The following is an 18,751-nucleotide window of genomic DNA, read 5'->3' as shown; positions in this document are numbered from 1 at the left end:
AAAATACTAAATCAAACAAAATACTAAAAAATCATCTTGGGCCCACGGAATGTTAGTTGCGTTTTTGTTTTTTTCAATAAAAATAATAATAAAAAAAAAAAAAAAAAAACCCTCAACAATGCTGTTTCACAAACACTTTTTGAAATTGAGTTGGCTTTCCAGCTACAGTTTAAAATTTCTCAAAACATTGATGTAAACATATTAGGTGTCCAATCAAGTAATTTGAAGTGGATACGTAAGACATCTTGATGAAATTGTTAACCAATTGAAAACGGAAGAAATTGAATGCTGACGCAATGGGACATAGAAATCAATAATTTAGAAAGAAAGGATTATTTTTTTTTCAGGATGGAAACCGAGTTTTTGGTTCATTCCAAGTTTAGGAAAAACCAAACTTAATCAAATCATTGGCAGAAGAGATAGACTCCTTCCAGCCTAGATGCTCCCTTGTAACACAAAGGGACAAAATGAAAATGACAATATCATTTAATCAATCACTTAGAAGATAAAACCATATGATTTACTATTTAAATGAAACTGACTAAAAAAAACTAGTTGTGGGTTCGAATCGTATCGAATTGTATAAGCAAAAAAACAATCAAATTATTTTTAAAGACATTCTTGATTTTGATTTCTGAAATAAACAACAATTTATAATCAACAATCAAATAACCAAACACATGAACAACAATCAAATAATCAATTCATATTGAAAATTTGAAATATAAAAAAACCTACTATGAACTCATTGAACAATAAAAGAAATCACTAAAGTGTTGTTTGTTTTTTTGAAGCCAAAATGTCTGCAGTCTGCGGACCACATCTGCAAGCCTCTGCGGCAGAAGAGGTGGACCAAATGTCTGCAGTCTGCAATAAAAAGACTGTTTGTTTTTAACGTCTGCAGCCGTTGAAATAAATTAATTTTTCAAACTTAATTTCATGTCATAAAGATTAAAAATGCATTTTCAGCAAAAAGAGAAAGAAAAAAAAAATAAAACGGGTGGTCTTTTTTTTTTTGGTTAAAATGAGGCCTGAAGACCTGAGAAGACAGTGGCCCATGTCTGCGCCAGGAAGACCTTGCACAGACGTTTTTTGGTCTGCGCACTTCCAAAAAACAAACACTCTGCGAGGGCATATGTCTGCACGGCGCAGACAAAAGTGGTTGCGCAGCTCTTCACAAAAAAACAAACAGCTCCTAAGTATTGCCAAACATTCAATAGCATTGCCTTTGAAGCTTATGAAATATATATTAACAAGAAAAAGAAAAGAAAAAAAATCCAACATTGAATTCAATTAAACTTACAACTAAATAATGAATAGTCGTCTTTGTCAATATTGGAATTAGAAATAGAATTTTCACATAATTTAATCAATTTTTACAAAGTTGTTGAATGTTTACCGACAGTTGCAAACTGGATCGGCGATTGTGAAGAATTGAAAATCAAAGGTTAACGTGTTGTGAAACGATTGATTTGTGACTTAATGTTTTTTTTTATCGTAGCTTGTATTAGGCTATGAATATTTGATTATATATTAAAAGATATTGGGCTATTAAAATAGAGATTGTGGACTTTAAAAATCTAATTTATACTTTTTTGTTACCAAAATATTAAGATGGTTCATTTGCATTTTTTTTGGTAGGTCACAATCTTTACTTTCAAATAATTTGTCATACAAAAATAATTAAAAAAAAAATAGGTCAAGTAACCCACCAATATAACACATAAACTCGCCAATGTTAGAGAACGAATGCATTTTAAGAATGTTAAGTACTTAAGTTTCACCTTTTCTATCCATGTTTCTTAGACCCATGAGGATACTCACACTTTACCTTTTATATGTCACCTCAACGTCATTTTATTTTCCCCTTATTTTTTTTTATTCTTCAGAAGATAGGAAATGGTTACTTTTTATTTCATTTTTTTTAAAATGTATTTTATATCAATATTATTCCATTTGTAGGCAATTAAAAATCATAATTTTTACTATATTTTTTATAACTTTTTAGTGTGTGTGTGTATATATATATATATATATATATATATATATATATATATATATAGAGAGAGAGAGAGAGAGAGAGAGATAGGTTCAAATGTTTTTGACAACTATTATGTGTCTGTATGCATCAATAAGAATTCAGGAAATAATAAATTATTAAATAAATCATTTAAGGGTATTATAGTAATCTTGGCATATTTAAATATGGTAGATAATTAATATGTTCTTTATTATTCTTCTAAATATGGGATGTCAAAGTCAAAATCTGTTGAAAAAAAACCCTAGCCGATTTTTTTCTCTTTCTCTGGAAATCATATTCACGCTTCAAAAATCACCAACGACGTTCTCAAAAACCATATTCTGCCTAATCATGTCTACAGCCATTTATCTTCCCTCTCGTTTTCCCAGCATTGGTCCCTGCTATTCAGCGGGGTTTCGGAGGTTTTGGGCTACCGTAGAAGGTGGGATGTGCTAGAGGTTCGATCAGAGGGCAGGAGGGGTTCCGATGGGGCAAAGAAATCAACGATGAAGTCGAATCTTCATAGGCCTTGATCGATGGGAACATAAGAGAAAGAAAGCGAGAGGAGGAGGTATCGATCTCCGATGAGTGACTAGACCGAAGAACAAAGGGAGAAGCAGCGGGGTGGGGTTGTTGCTCCGATCGAAGCAGGTCAGGAGGTGGAGAGGATGTGGTGGTGGTCGTTGCTTCTTCTTCTCCGGTGAAATCTAGGTATAAGTATATATGTTTATGTAGGCTTTGTTTAAGCATTCTATGTATCCTGTTATTTTAAGGGATAAGCTGTCATTATTGAGAATTTAAAGAAAGTTTCATGCTACATACCAACTGCTCGATAAAATGCTTAAATCAGGTTTCTGGATTTTCTATCCAATCTTTTTATATAAGTTCAACTATTTTTTTGGCAAATATAAATGGTTTCTTCATAAAGGTTTTTGTTGTAAGTAAGGTGTTTAACAAAACTCTTGAATCAACTTTGTTTCAGTTGTATTATAAATTGTTTTGCAGGACCATGGAAGTATCAAATCTGTTAATTTTTTTTATTCATTTGATTGTTAATTAATTGAGATGATAAAAATTTGTTAATTTTTTTATTCATGTCTTCCGATTATGGTTTTGGTTAATTATTTATATGTTGATAATAAATTCTGCTAGAATTTTGCTGTTTTATTTTGATAAAATTTTAATACTTATATGTTGATAATGTATTCTAACAGAATTTTGTTGTTGCATTCTAACAGAATTTGTGATAGAAATGGCATGAAGAATGGCTTGAAGAACTGATGGGATAGGTTTGAAGAATGAATTAAAGAATAATCACACTCAATGTTTAAGAATGTTGTTATTTTTTAAGAATTACACTTGTTATTCTTTCAGAATGTTGTTAATATTCAAAGAATCACAATTAATTGTTTGGTATATTATTAGTTCAATAATCTATTTTGTGTATTCTTTTCAAAATGTATTTAGTAGTTTATGATGGGCATTATGTTATTTTGACAGAATATGTTAGAATGTAGTTATTTTTCAACCTCGGATTCCAGAATTTTGTTATTATTAAATAATATTCTAATAGAATAAAATTTTGAAAGAGCATCATTCTAACTAAAAAAATATTCTGACAGAATAAATCGGTTATTTTTACAAATTATGTTAGAATTAAAATTGAATTAATTAAAAAAATCATATTTTTAAAATTAAAAGAATTAATTATCCATAAATATCCGAAAATTTCCTTTTATAATTGTAGTTAATTGTCCAAAATACCCTTTTGCTAAAATTTGTATGATTATATGGTACATGTTATCCCATTGTAATATCATGCACTCTCAAATCATGTCCATTGATGAATTTCATCCGTTGGTCCAGATTTATGCATTCTGGCACACAATAGTTAGTAAAAATAAAATAACCTAAGCCTATATATATATATATATATATATATATATATATATATATATATATATATATATATATATATATATATATATATATATATATATATATATATTAAATTTACATTCGTCCAATCAAGTGAAGAGAGAAGAAACGTAAAGGGGTTACTGCACCTCCGACTACCGTACCCAGGGTGTGGTGTTTTTAGGTGTGCTTCCAACTACCTTTCGCCTAAAGTGTGGTACGCCCTCCAGCCTTATAAATATATACTTGAAATCTTGATTTTTGTTATTTGAATTTAACCGAAAACAAAACCAAAACAAACCAACCAACCGAACCATGTTTGGTTCGGTTTTGGTTAACATTTTAGAAATCAAAAAACCAATTAAACCGACCTAAATAAATCATTAACCATTAAACCAGCAACATGATCAATTGAAATTAAATTCATTTATAGTGAACCATTTGCATAAGTTGGTGAGCAATAACTAAACAAATATATCATTTTTATAAAAAAAATTGTTTCTAATGTTTATAGATATAATTTGAAAAGGTATATATTTTAATACAATTGTTATTTAATTTTTATATAGTGAATCTTATAATAGTTAATATTACATAAATTATTATTGGAATTATATAAGACTTCTTTTAATGCTTTCAAAATTTGAAATGAACATGATACATACAACTAACTAGGACCATTGCACAATGTCTAGATCCTCTAGTTTCAAATCTCAAAACAACCAAAAGTATGTTTGTAACACAAAGATAAATAATAAGCCGGAGTTGGAATAATTCTCTAGATCTTCTTCCCTAATCTCAATTCGCCTCTATGACTCATCAGTTACACATCCTTTCGAGGCTGATTGAACGTTCCTGATGTACTGTAAAAAAAAAAAAAAAAAAAAAACAAAAAAGATTGTTACATGATTTTATAAACACAACCATTGAGAAATTAAAAAAGTTGAATGTGTGTTCATATTCATATCAATGTTTTCATGAATTTCATGGAAAAATTACATCAACTTTGGGATTTAAAATTGGTGAATTTTTCACTTAAAAAACAGAAAGTACCTTGTAAAGGACACCTCTTTCAGCCTTATATGCAGGAGCTTTCCATGCTTTTCTTCTCTCATCCAGCTCTTTTTCAGTTAAGTCAACATCCATTCTCCTCTTGCTGATGTCTATAGTAATTACATCCCCGTTTTTCACTAGACCAATTGGACCACCTTCCTGCAGAAATTACGTTGTTGCCCTTTAAATGACTCTTTACATTCAATCAAAATAACCAACTTTTGCTTATGTGGCAAATTTTGCAGTTAAAATTACCTAATTGCCCATTGGATGGTAGTTAAGTTAACGTGCAATTTTTCATGGGGTTAGAACTTAGAAGTTAGAAAAAGAAAAAAGATGAAACCTGAGCTTCAGGGCAAATGTGTCCAACAACATATCCGTGTGAACCACCTGAAAATCTTCCATCAGTTAATAATGCACATTCCTGCAAAAATTTCACAAATTTATCTCATCAATATATAACTAATTTACACAATCTAAACAGCTTTTAAAAACAATTTGTTAGAAAGAAGAAAAATTATAGTAACTTTTTAAGCCATTTTGAATGAAACCCTAAAAATTACCTTCCCAAGACCTGCACCCATTATTGCACTTGTTGGTGTCAGCATTTCAGGCATACCAGGGCCCCCTTTTGGACCTTCTCCTCTAATAACAACCACTTTCCCCTGAAACAAGGTTTTATTCAAAAAATCAAATAAAAAAAGGGGGCTAAATTCAAGAAATAGTAACATACGTTTAGCATCTTACTTTCATTTGCTTTCTATTAAATTATTATACTTTAATTGACTTTTATTTTCCTATTCAAACATTGTTATTTCTTGATTAGAGTCAAAGAAGTTTACCTTAAAACTCATGGGGTCTTCAGAGATGGCTGCAATCATGGCTTCCTCCCCCTCAAAGACATATGCAGGACCTGAAAAAAGTCTCCCAAATCATTATTCATAAATTAAACAAAAAAATAAAAATGTGAAAATGGGAGAATTACCAGAGAAATATAACCCTTCTTTTCCTGTGATCTTTGCTACCGAACCTTCAGGTGCAAGATTTCCATATAATATTTGAAGATGACCCGTTTTCTTTATCGGGTTTTCTGGTGTTTTTATGATTTGCTGGAAAAAAGTGACAAAATCTTTGCTATATGAAATGAATTTTCAAGAAAAAGCCGAATGTAAATCGAAAAGATTATGATATATCACCTGCCCTTCGGATAAAGAAGGGAAAAGTTTTGCATTTTCTGCCAATGTCTTCCCCGTGACTGAAAATAACCAGAAAAAAATAAAAACAACTTAAATTCCTTAAAACTTGAAAAAAGATCGAACCACTTTATAAAAAATGCAAACAAAAAGCACTGATTTTGCAAGAATACAAAGTTTTGGATAAATGGCGTCAAAAAAGATGGTTCTTTTGGCTATTAAATCTCCATAACTTTTCCAAAATTCTTAATTTTCGTACATTTCAGAGTTTTGTAGTGTTTTCACAAGATTATAATAAAAAGTCAAGTACAATTGTTGGGAGAGTCAATTAGTCAAACACTTGTTTTTATTATGCCAACCTGTAATACAATCTCCATCTAGATACCCGAGCTCCAAAAGGTAACGAAGAATTGCAGGTGTTCCTCCAATCTAATCCAGCTCAAAAGAAATAAAGAAAAAAGTTTAGGGTATGCAACAAAAATCTAAAATTGTCTCTCAATGAACTTAAATTTACGATTCTGACCTTATGTACATCTTCCATAACATATTTTCCACTTGGTTTAAGATCCGCAAGAAATGGAACTTGATCACTAACCTTCTGAAAATCATCAAGAGTCAAACTCAAGCCAACTGATCTGCAATTAAACAGTAAAATTTGCTTTTAATTTGGATTGAATTGCTATAATAAAAGTTGTAATATGAAGAAATGAAAGTCAAAATCAATTCAATGAAAACATTAATCCAACCAATTTGCTGTTTTACCTTGCTATGGCAATCAAGTGTAATACAGCATTAGTGGATCCACCAAGCGCCATCACAGTAACCATTGCATTACGCATTGATCTAGGGGTAATTATGTCTTTTGGCTTCAAGTCCATTTTTAATAACTCAAGAATATACTTTCCAGCTAAGCGGCATTCATCCAACTTCAACGGATCTTCAGCAGGTGTTGACGAGCTTTTGGAAATACAAAAATAGAAAATCAGATGGTGAATCTGTAAATTGCAAATAGAACAGTGTGAAATTACGAAAATGACCCTACCTGTAAGGAAGAGACATTCCCATTGCCTCAATGGCAGAAGCCATGGTGTTAGCAGTGTACATTCCTCCACATGCCCCTGCCCCTGGGCAAGAAGCACGAAGCACATCTGTTCTGTGTTCATCAGTTATGGAACCACTTACATATTCTCCATAAACCTATAAAAAAATAATAGCAAATAAAAAATTATTACAATTAAAAAGTATTATTTAGATAAAGTAGCAAATAAGATATGAGCAAAACATTAATTATACCTGAAATGCAGATACTATATCGTATGTGTGGCCTTGAAAATGACCAGGCTGCAAGAAAGTTTTATAAACCTTATAAATATTTGATGCATATTCATAAGCAATTAACAAAAAAAAATATATACCTACTGAATAAATTATATAAAGAAAGTGTTTATAAATTATACAAATCAGACCTTAATGGTGCCACCATAGATCATTATACTTGGTCTGTTCAAGCGCCCCATTGCCATAATGGTACCTGGCATCTGAAAAACAAAATATTTGAATGTATCTGATCATGTCATTGTCATATAGAGGAAACATTTTCCCATGATTTTAAGCAAATGATTCATAATTTTAGTAATGACCAATAGAAATAAATATGTCAATCAAGATTCTTGAGAATGGCCTTTTTTAACAAGAAATGGGGTTAACTTTTTGAGATAGATTCCATAGCAAATCATAACCAACCTCAAAAAGATCGAAAGAGTTTACTTTCAACGTGAAAAGAGATTCCCACCAAGTATTTTACATAATTTGTAACAAAAACCCTTAAAAGATTGTTTCTTTAACAAACAAAAAAAGGAATATTGAAATATAAAAGAAATTGAGGGTTAACTTACGTTTTTGTCACAACCAGGGATGGAGATATTGGCATCATACCATTGAGCAGACATAACAGTTTCAATGCTATCAGCAATTAAATCCCTGGATTGAAGACTATAACACATTCCTCTAGTCCCCATTGAAATGGCATCACTAACCCCAATAGTGTTGAACCTGAATCCAATCATGCCAGCATCTTGAACCCCTTCTTTCACAGCCTCGGCTAGCTTCAGTAAGTGCATATTACAGGTATTCCCTTCGTACCAAACAGATGAAATACCAATTTGGGGTTTTTTAAGGTCGTCATCGGAGAGACCTACGCCGTAAAGGACGGCCTGAGAGCCACCCTGTGACTTGGGTTCGGTGATTCTGGAGCTGAACTTGTTGAGTTTTGATGATGGGTCGACGGAGGAGACAGATTGCGGTGGTGGTGGGACTGTTTCGGTTGTGGATGAGGAGGCGGCGGAGGCTCGGGGTGAGAATGTGTAGGGTTTATGGGTAGTTGGGATGAGTGGTCGGAAAGTTGTGGATGGGAGAATGCTGGTGGGGCGGGGAGTTGGGGCAATCAAGGAAGCTTGCATGGTGAAGATTGTTGAAAGTCAACGGAGGTGCTGGCAGCAAGGCGGCAAGGCGGCGTGTTGTTGTTGAGGTGATAGGCTAGAATGAGTAAAAGGTCACTTAGTATCAGGGAAATGGGAGAAACAAATGGCGAAATATGTTGTGCTGCTCTTACCAACCCTATACACATCTCTGCTAAAGTTTTTTATTATTCCAACTAATTTATAACCGTGGAAACCACGGTTACAAAATTAATTAAGTTTTTTTTAAGTGAAAATTCATGGTTATTATTCAATTATTTTAAATAAATTATTAGTTAGGAGATTTTTTAGTTATATAAAACTATAATTATTGATTTTAAATAAATATGTGAAATTATATCACTTTATAATTTGTATTAATTTTATTTTAATGCTATTAATTTAATGTAGATAAAATGAAAATTTTAAAATTTAAAATAATAATTAATAGGTTGACATGTGGCAAGTATTAATTAGTAGACATAATATGATGACACATGGCAAAAGAAGAATAAAACATGCATTAATTAAGAGGTTTAATAAGATGACACATGTCAAAAGGAGAATAAAAACTATTCTTTTATTAGAATAGGAAGATATATTGTTGACAAAAACTAATTACCTTGATCACATGTAATAAGAAAACTTTCATAAAATATTACTTAGTTTGATTTATTTTTAAAATATCATATTTATTTTTCTTAATTTTTAAAATATCTTGTTCAAACTTTTAATTTTAACAATTCCAAATATATATATATATATATATATATATATATATATATATATATATATATATATATATATATATATATATATATATATTAAATGTTTTAAAATTATTATTTTTATTAATCGATTGTTTTACTTTTTGATTATTATATGAAGCCTGTAAATTATTTATTTCCTTTTCACCTTCACCTTTTATTCTTTCACCTACAACTTTTCCTATAGCTTTAGCCACCGCTAGACTCCACCACAATCACCCTCTAATTAAAAAGGAAGCAGATAGGTTTCATGAGCAAGTTGTAGGCCAAGATCAAGCAATTAGTGTTGTGACGGAGGCATTATTGAGGTTTCAGACTGTTTTGAGAAGATATTAACAGGTAACTACTTCGTTTATGTACTAGGGTCCTATGGATGTTGGAAAATCGAGTTTACCAAGACTCTTGATAAGCAATGGTTTGATGATGGGAAACTTATTATAAAAATCGATATGTATGAGTATATGGAGCAACATTGTAATGGCCTGGATTTCCTAACATCTAACATAAGGGATTACCATGATTATTTCTACAAATTTATGAAATTCTATTAACTCATAAAAGTAAAAACATTTTATATCCCATACAATAATCACAAGTTTACAATAAATTTTCAACATAAGAGAACAACATGGAAATACAACTAAGATAACAACATAATCAAAGTCTTTATGCTCCTGTCTTCTCCTCTCGTACCACAACTGTTGTTACTTGAACCTGCAAAAAATGAAACATCTCTACAACATCAGATAACAATGTCTGACGAGTTATATTCTTTCTATTTCCATGTTTATCTACTCATTCCATCTTTCACGCTCTAATTGTTCTTCTCTTTTATCTCATTCTCTACATTTTAAACTCTTTTTCTCATGGCATAGACTGTCTAATCTTTCTCATGTCATCACATCTATCTTTTTTCATGCCTTAGCATTCTATTCTCTCATTCTCATACTTTATGCTCTACTTTTCCTCTCTACTAGCACACATTGCTATTATTCTCACTCATCTGTCTCTTCTATCTTTCATAGCCTCTTCTCAGGCTCATCACATTCTCTCCACATACTCTATATATGCCTACCTTTGTCTTTTCTATACTCTACTCTAAATCTTTATATCTCCTTTCATACTCCGTCTCATCGCTTTTTACCTCTACTCTTATATATGCTTTATGCATGCTCTTCTCTTGCTCTACTTGCTTCATCTCATACTTCTCATCTTGATCCCTCACAAATTCTTTGACATTCTCTTTTTTTCATGGATTCCTTACTCTTTATCCCTCACATATTATCTCCAACTTCTTAAAAGAACTTCATTACCTTGTTTCACTCATGGGACCTTTTGTCTATCTTTTCTAACCATACATAATCTTTAATTCCTACATGAATCATCTATCTATGTTCCCTAAGGAACCATCCACTCATTCCCGTATGAACCATATTCTCTATTCCCGAATGAATTTTTGTCTCTTATTCCCGAAGGAATCTTTATCACTTGTCCCGGAAGGTACTTCTATCTCTTATCCCTGAAAGAGCCATCTTTCTCTACATATTTATATTTGTTATGTGACTCATTATATAAAACATGTCCTATGGACATTCTATCTTTTTATCTCTTCAAGAGATCTTATAATACACATCTAGTACTTAACTCATTAAGTACTTATTCTTTATCTATATCTATTAGCATATAGGTATTCTACACAATATCATCCATGTCTAGACATAGCTACATACACTTATGATTTTATTACGTATAATCATTCTCTATCCCTATCGGAAATCTATTAGGTATCTACAAATATAATTTATCCTCATCCACTCATACATAGGATTGTAATACATATAATCACATTCGTTCTTTATCTACTCTCAAGAGTATTACTTATAATACTCTTGTTCTTTCTCTATACATATATGTATAATTTGGTTATACGCAAATGCTCAGATACATGATCTTAAGTGCATACCACAAGCTATAATCTTATGTAGGATTATAGTACATATAATCCTTTTCTCTCTTTCTATTTGTCATGCTCAGATACATGAATATAACCACAAGTTCATAATCTTATGTAGGATTATAGTACATATAATCCTCTTTTCTTCCCTTCTCTTTGTCATGTTAGGATACATGACTCACACACACACACACACACACACACACACACACACACATATATATATATATATATATATATATATATATATATTGTCACACCCCCGACCGACGGCAGAAACAAAGAGGGTTGAGCTATGGCATAATCTCATAACATAAATTTATCTTTCATTAATAATATCAATTACATCCACTAAACTAAAACCTATCTATCTTCATGCAACTTGCTCCTCCTTGCACTAAGCTTCCCTTCATCATAGGAACACATGCGATTTTTGAAAACATCAACTTGATGTTGGTGAGTTCACAGGTTTTATAAATATCGATAAAACTCTTTGAAAAATTTTAGGATCTTTGTTTATGAATATGTTTATCTTTCATTTTTTTCCTTATTTCCTAGGATTTCCATATCTAATACTCTTATTTTCGTTTCCTGGATATTATCCTTATGACTTACTATCTACACTAATATTATAAAATTTTCTTTCTTCAGAGTATTTATTTATTTTAGGATATAATACCCATCCTAAAATTTTATAATTATTTATCGAATTGAATCATACAACTACTTGAAGGCGTCCCTCTAGGCAGTTTATATTAAGATTTTCTGAACAATATTACCATGAGCCCCTATAATCGACGATGTAGACTGATATATACCCTACATGATGCTTCATCAGACGTCGAATAATATTATTTTTATACTTAAGAAAGTTATCATGTCAGGATTGTAGCTAGCAATCACATGTGGGGGTGTTAGCCTCGTATAGATCTATACATATATTTCTGTCTCTCGTAAGACAAATGATTATAGGTTCGGGGTTAGCCGAATTTAATTAGCCTATAGGATGAATAATAACATCTCAGTAACACGTTTTTATTTAAACTCAAGTATGATTATTGGTTTTTCTTTTCCTTACTTAGTCTTTATCTGATGCCAATTTCTATACACAATTATTCATATATACTTAACTTTATATATAATAATTATCTTTTATAGATATTCTTTGATAGGTTGTGTGTAACACCCCGATTCCTGGATGTAGGACTTGGGGATTTTGTGCAAGTTGAAGGGGCTACTCAACGAGTTGGTTGGCCCAACTCGTCGTGTAGGAGTTGATCTGGATGTACGAGTTATGAAGCCTACTCACCGAGTTGGAGAGCTGGACTCGACGAGTTGAAGTTTAGAAAAAACCCTAATTATTCGGGTTTACACCATATTTAAATGACTTTAACTCCTTCACCCAGCCTCCCTCATCACCCTATCATGTATACAGAGAAACCCTAGTGAGGTAGCCCATATTTTGAGTGTGTGAAGCCAAAAGTGTGCATTCTTGGAGGAAGCTTGAAGAGTGAAGAGCTTGGAACAAGGAGGAGTCTTTAGATCTAGCATTCATACGGTTGTAGCACATACTTGGAGGTAAAAAGTCCTTACCTTGGCTTTCCATTCCTTATATCTCTTCTAATGTGAGTTTTATGGGTTTTTGGCTCAAAATGAGGGCCATTCTCGAGTTAAGCTTGCCTAGGGGGTATGAGTTTCAAATCTGGACTTCTCTAAGTCCCATGTACATAAAGCTTCAAGTTTTATGAAGCTTTGACCCGTCTTCATGTCCTAAACCCCTTCTTGAGCATAGTTTTGGGTGATTTAGCCTTATGAGGCGTTGCATGATCGTAAAGTTAGCAATTTTACATGGTAACTCCATCCTAGGAGGTTGGAGCATTGGAATCGACAGGAATGAGTTTAATGAGAAAAGGATGAGGAACTCGACGAGTTGGGGATCCAACTCGACGAGTTGAGTTGGGTTTTCCTGTTTCTGGATTCAGAGTGAATTTGACGAGTTGATGAGAGAACTTGACGAGTGGTTAGGTTTTTTCCCAGGTCTTCTGGACTCTGCATGGACTCAACGAGTTAGCTAGCAACTCGGTGAATTGACTCGGGTTTTCGTGATTTATGAGTACTGAGGACTCGACGAGTTCATGAGCTGCACTCGACGAGTTGAGTCAACATGGACTATTGACTTGAGTGTTGACTTTCGTTGACTTTTAGGGTTGGGTCAAGTTGTGGACTTTGGAGAACATGGAGGGGTAAAATGGTCTTTCACCCTTTTTGGAGATTTGGTAGAGGAGTTAGCTTAACGTTTTATATAATTGTTAAGTAGAGATGATTGTGATATGTGTAGGCGGAGTCTAGACCAACAGTTTGAGTGTGGGATATATTAAAGTTAAATGGGTTGATGGGTTGAAAACGGGTTGATAACTTTTACCCAACTCAACCTATTTAATTAAATGGGTTAGACGGGTTGACCCATTTAAGTTAAATGGGTTGAAAATGTCAACCCAACCCACTAATTTTAGGTTGGGTTCGGGTTGGGTTGGTGGGTTTGATCAATTTTTGTCAGCTCTAATTTTCGGTTCAATTGCTATCGAAGACGAGGATGATGGGGCCAAGGGGAGCCCACCGGATATCGACTCCGTTCCCCTCTTCGCGATTTGCTTGATCGCCGTAGATCTGCTTCTCCGATCTACCCGGTCTCTGCTTCATTTTCCCCTCGATTGGTGGTCACTGACGATTAGAGAAGAACCATGAAGGCTCGTCAGAAGTTGCAGACAATGCCCAACTTCATTTCGACATCCCATAATGCCAAACATCCCCTAACATGTGTGGATCTGTAACCAAACATCTCCTAATGCCAAAGAAGGGTAAAATTGGAAAATAGGGCAATTATGACAATTTTTGTCCAAATGTACGGTTTTTGTGGACATAAAAATGGATTTAGGATATAACCAAACATTTCTTTAAAATTGAGGGGTTTTATGGCATTATCCATTGTATTAATCATATTAATCTATTTTGTTATGATATTAGTGGTATTTACGAACTTTGATGTGATATTAGTCATATTTAATTTTTTTATAATTCAACGAATTAGCAGTTTATGGTCCCCCGATTAATCATCTGATTAATTCTTGCCTAGCCGATTAATCCTTTAACCCATATCCACACACTAGCTAACGTCGAGCATTTTCTACAACATTGGTTAAAAGTGAAAGGGTGGGTTGGATGTGTTAGTAGGAGGTGGGTTGAGGATTGAAGTTTTTTTTTTCTTTTAATCAGAAAAACATTAAAGTAATTAAAAAATAAAAAATATATATCAAGGGAAAAAATCGTCATTATAAAAAAGTTAAAAACAAGTTGGATCAAACTCGCAACAAAATGAAAAATTTGGATCTCTGTTGCTAATCCAAACATTTTTAGACCAAAATGACAATTTCCAGCTAACCAGAAGGACCATTTTTGCAGTTATTATTGGATTATGGTGTATAAGTCAGTAACTAAATTAATATATTATTGTAATTAGAAGCAAAACCTTTTTTGGGTTGCTCTCATAACTAGAACTTGGTTAGAATGATATTTATAGAAAGAAAATGATTTATTAGATTATTATATGATTGGTAAACTAATGACAAAATTTCACAATTGGTCCATGTGGTTTACAGAATATCGCACTTTGAGGACTTCCTAACAAAAAGTCAAGCGATTGTTCCCTGTGGTTTGTAATATTACATGAAAGGTCCTCCCGCCGTTAAATCTAACTTTTCAGATGTTAGATTTTAGTGAAAAAGACTGTTTTGCCCTCGTACCAATATTGCAATACACTACAAACCTCAATGACCATTTCTATAATTTTCTAAATTTAAAATTATATATATATATATATATATATATATATATATATATATATATAAATTATAAATATAAATTTCATATATATATATATATATAAATTATAAATATAATTATATATATATATATATATATATATATATATATATATTCAACAATTTGATAAAAAAATTTATTTTTTTGACATTTTGTTTTCTATTTTTATTTTATAATTTTAATTATTTATGGTTTTTAATATTTTTATTTATTTTGATTCAAGTAAATAAACTTAATTCGATAAACCATATCGAAACCTTTTTTTTCTTAATTATGAAATGAAACTTTAATGTTTTTTATTTTAATTTTATGTTGTTGCGGTATATTTTTTTTATTTTTTATTTTTTTTACCTTGATGCATCATAGTTAATATCGTTAGCAACTTTATGTTTGCATTTTTAATTATCATTATTTTAGCTTTTGTTTTCTTATATATTTAATTATTTATTATTCTTCTGTTGTTTTTATTTATTTTGATTCAAGTAATGAAAAATAGAAAAACAGAAAAATAAAAACTCAAACACCAAAGTTGTAAAATACTCTAATATATTAATACGTTTTACACTTTTCATATTTTTTTGGTTTTTTCGTATTTTTTTTTATTAATTTTGATTATTTATGGTTTTCGTAACTTTTTTTTATTTGTGTTAATAAAAAAGTTATGTTCATTTTCTTTATTTATATTTGTAAATATAACTATTTTATTTACACGGATCAAAATATAAAAAGTTACAAAAACCATAAATAACCAAAATTATAATAATAATTAAAACCAAAAAAACTCAAACACCAAAATTGTAATATACTCTAATATATTCATACAAAAAATATAAAAAAAATACGAAAAAACCTAAAAATATGAAAATATAAAATGTATTAATATATTAGAGTATATTAGAATTTGGTTTTTGAGTTTTTGTTTTTTGTTTTTTTTTTTCATTACTTGAATCAAAATAAATAAAAACAATAGAAGAATAATAAATAATTAAAATTATAACAAACATAGAAAACAAAAGGTCAAATAATGATAATGATAAATGCAAACATAAAGTTGCTAACGATATTAACTATAAAGCATCCAAAAAAAGAAAAACATGAATTAATAGAAATTAACCTAATAACTAAATTACTAAAGCAATAACTTTGTGCAAGATGGATCTCACACAAAGGATCGATAATACTAGAAATTAGAATTAATTTTTGAACCGTTCCCCGACAATGACGCCAAAAACTTGATGTGTGTTAAACGAACTAGTTTTATCCTACTTTTTAAATATGAATTGGACATACAAAAGGCAGTGGATCTGTCAATTGGTGATATAGTTGAATAAGTAGGGTATCGAACTCAAGGAACGGTAATTAAACTAATAACTAGAATTAACTAAAACAAGTAATAAAAGTAAAAGAGTTTCTCTAGTTTTGCAAGACTAGAAACTTAGATAAACTAACTAACATGTAAATTAAATAACTAACGGCTAAAGCAAGTAAAAATCAACTAAATTTAATAATAAGAAGACTTCTGTTTAGGTTCGGTTTATCTACTCCTATGGTTGATTTTATGGCAAGTGTAATGGATTAATTGTTATTGGCTACCGATTAAAGTGATTAGGTTCACATTCGCTCTTACCAATCCTTAGAAAACATATCAATTCAAACAATGGTCAGTTGATTAAACTAATAAATTTCCTAGTTAATTATTCGGGTTAAATAAGACTTGTAGTGGTTAATTAAATTGGTCGTTCAATTAACCTCTTGTTGATGGTTTATCACACAAGCTCACACATTAATAGTTTCACGTTCGCTATTCCTAGGCACATAACAATGGTTTCACATAAATCACATGAGATAAGCAATTAAGAGATGTTCATGCAGCTTAATTACTTGATAATTAACAAAAAATAGTTATAGTTAATGCATAAGGTTCTTTAACAAGCTTAATAAAACTAAATTCACCAATAAATAATTAATCCAACCACAAATCAATCCATAGTTGTAAATTTTCCTACCCTAAACAGAAGATATAAAGTTTAGCTCATGATTGTAGTAGAAAGTAACTCAAAAACAATGTCTAGTAGTTTAAACATGATTAAAACAATAGATAAAGTAAAGAGTAAACTTATGTTGCCTTTAATCTTCTTAGAATTGAAAACTAGGGTTGACTCTTACGGTTTCCAGAGCTCCAGTAGGCTTCCTAGTCGCAATGTAATCCTTCAAAAATCCAGAGAGGGTTTTGTTTTGGAATTTGGTCTCTATTTATAGTTTTCAGAAAACAGAGGCTACTCGTCGAGTAGCCAACCGACTCACCGAGTCCCCTTGTAGAATTCGTGTGCGGTAAGGACTTTATGTTTCGCTTCGCGGACCTTCGTGGGTACTCGTCGAGTAGACGTCCAAACTCGCCGAGTCCTTCAGGATTTGGCTCTTTTTTCTTCTTTCTTTAATTCCCGAGCTTCCGATTGTATCTCCTGCTTCCTTTTGCTTCCGAGCATAACTTTCGGACTGAAAATACAATTTAAACATTATTAAGTACCTTTTGTCCATAAATTGCAATAATTAGCTAATAAATAATAAAAATCTATACTAAATATATAGCTAAATATTCACATATCAACAGTAACGACATAAAATTTAAAAAATAATAATAAAAAAAAATAAAAAACCATTAATGCTTCAATTCACAAATAAGAAAAATTAAAGAAAAAATAATTTCGACATGGTTTATCGAATTTAAGTTTATTTATTTGAATCAAAATAAATAAAAACATAACAAAAAACCATAAATTACTAAAACTCTAAAATAAAAATTGAAAACAAAATGTCAAAAAGATAAAAAAAAATTATCAAATTGTTGAAATTATATATATATATATATATATATATATATATATATATATATATATATATACATATATATAAAATTTATATATATATATATATATATATATATATATATATATAATTTTAAATTTAGAAAATTACACAAATGGTCCTTGAGGTTTGTAGTGTATTGCAATATTGGTACAAGGGCTAAATAGCTTTTTTCATTAAAATCTAACGGCTGAAAAGTTAGATTTAACGGCAGGAGGACCTTTCATGTAATTTTACAACCCACAGTGACCAGTCGCGTGACTTTTTGCTATGAAGTCCTCAAAGAGTAATATTCTGTATACCACAGTGACCAATTGTGAAATTTTGTCTAAACTAATTGAAAATTATGAGGAAATAATTTGGTAATATATTACGTAATCAATATATTAATTGAAAATAAAAAATTGGTTTGTTAATTTACATGATTAATAAATTAATGTGAACTCAATTGGAATTAATTAACTATTAATCAAAATTAATCTAAAAAACTAATTAAAGATGCAAGGAGTGAATTGTAAATAGTCATAGTTGAGAAAGGAAAGACAATTTTAAAACTTACCATCAAGGTGGATGGTTTTGAGAACCTTTTTAAGGTGTCCAAAGCCTCATGGTAGTAAATAAGAAAATGATTTGAATTGAGATTAAAT

The 18,751-nt window shown here is 30.9% G+C and overlaps 1 protein-coding gene across 1 annotated transcript; it reads right to left on the bottom strand.

The window, feature by feature from the left end:
* Positions 1-4,527: 4,527 nt before the first annotated feature.
* LOC111884331 (dihydroxy-acid dehydratase, chloroplastic) lies at positions 4,528-8,801 on the bottom strand. Its single transcript, XM_023880636.3, has 14 exons — positions 8,079-8,801; positions 7,650-7,721; positions 7,477-7,524; positions 7,226-7,380; positions 6,946-7,140; positions 6,707-6,818; positions 6,543-6,612; positions 6,187-6,245; positions 5,976-6,099; positions 5,833-5,903; positions 5,554-5,655; positions 5,334-5,414; positions 4,991-5,149; positions 4,528-4,800 (listed from the first exon to the last, which is right to left on the bottom strand). The coding sequence occupies exons 1-14, from the start codon at positions 8,640-8,642 to the stop codon at positions 4,747-4,749; spliced, it is 1,866 nt and encodes a 621-aa protein (XP_023736404.1). The 5' UTR covers positions 8,643-8,801; the 3' UTR covers positions 4,528-4,746.
* Positions 8,802-18,751: the final 9,950 nt, after the last annotated feature.

The sequence above is a fragment of the Lactuca sativa genome, chromosome 6, assembly GCF_002870075.4.
Source record: "Lactuca sativa cultivar Salinas chromosome 6, Lsat_Salinas_v11, whole genome shotgun sequence".
Lineage (NCBI taxonomy): Eukaryota > Viridiplantae > Streptophyta > Magnoliopsida > Asterales > Asteraceae > Lactuca > Lactuca sativa.
The sequence above is the reverse complement of the archived record's forward strand: the minus strand, read 5'-3'. Positions and strand labels throughout refer to the sequence as shown.

What these genes read in the sequence shown, in the direction of transcription:
- LOC111884331 (XM_023880636.3), bottom strand. Translation starts at nt 8,642, where the DNA reads ATGCAAGCTTCCTTGATTGCCCCAACTCCCCGCCCCACCAGCATTCTC. An exon ending in ATATAGTATCTGCATTTCAG is followed by an intron (nt 7,381 to 7,476) that starts GTATAATTAATG and finishes ATTTTTTTATAG; the next exon opens with GTTTATGGAGAATATGTAAG. An exon ending in AGAAGGGTTATATTTCTCTG is followed by an intron (nt 5,904 to 5,975) that starts GTAATTCTCCCA and finishes GACTTTTTTCAG; the next exon opens with GTCCTGCATATGTCTTTGAG.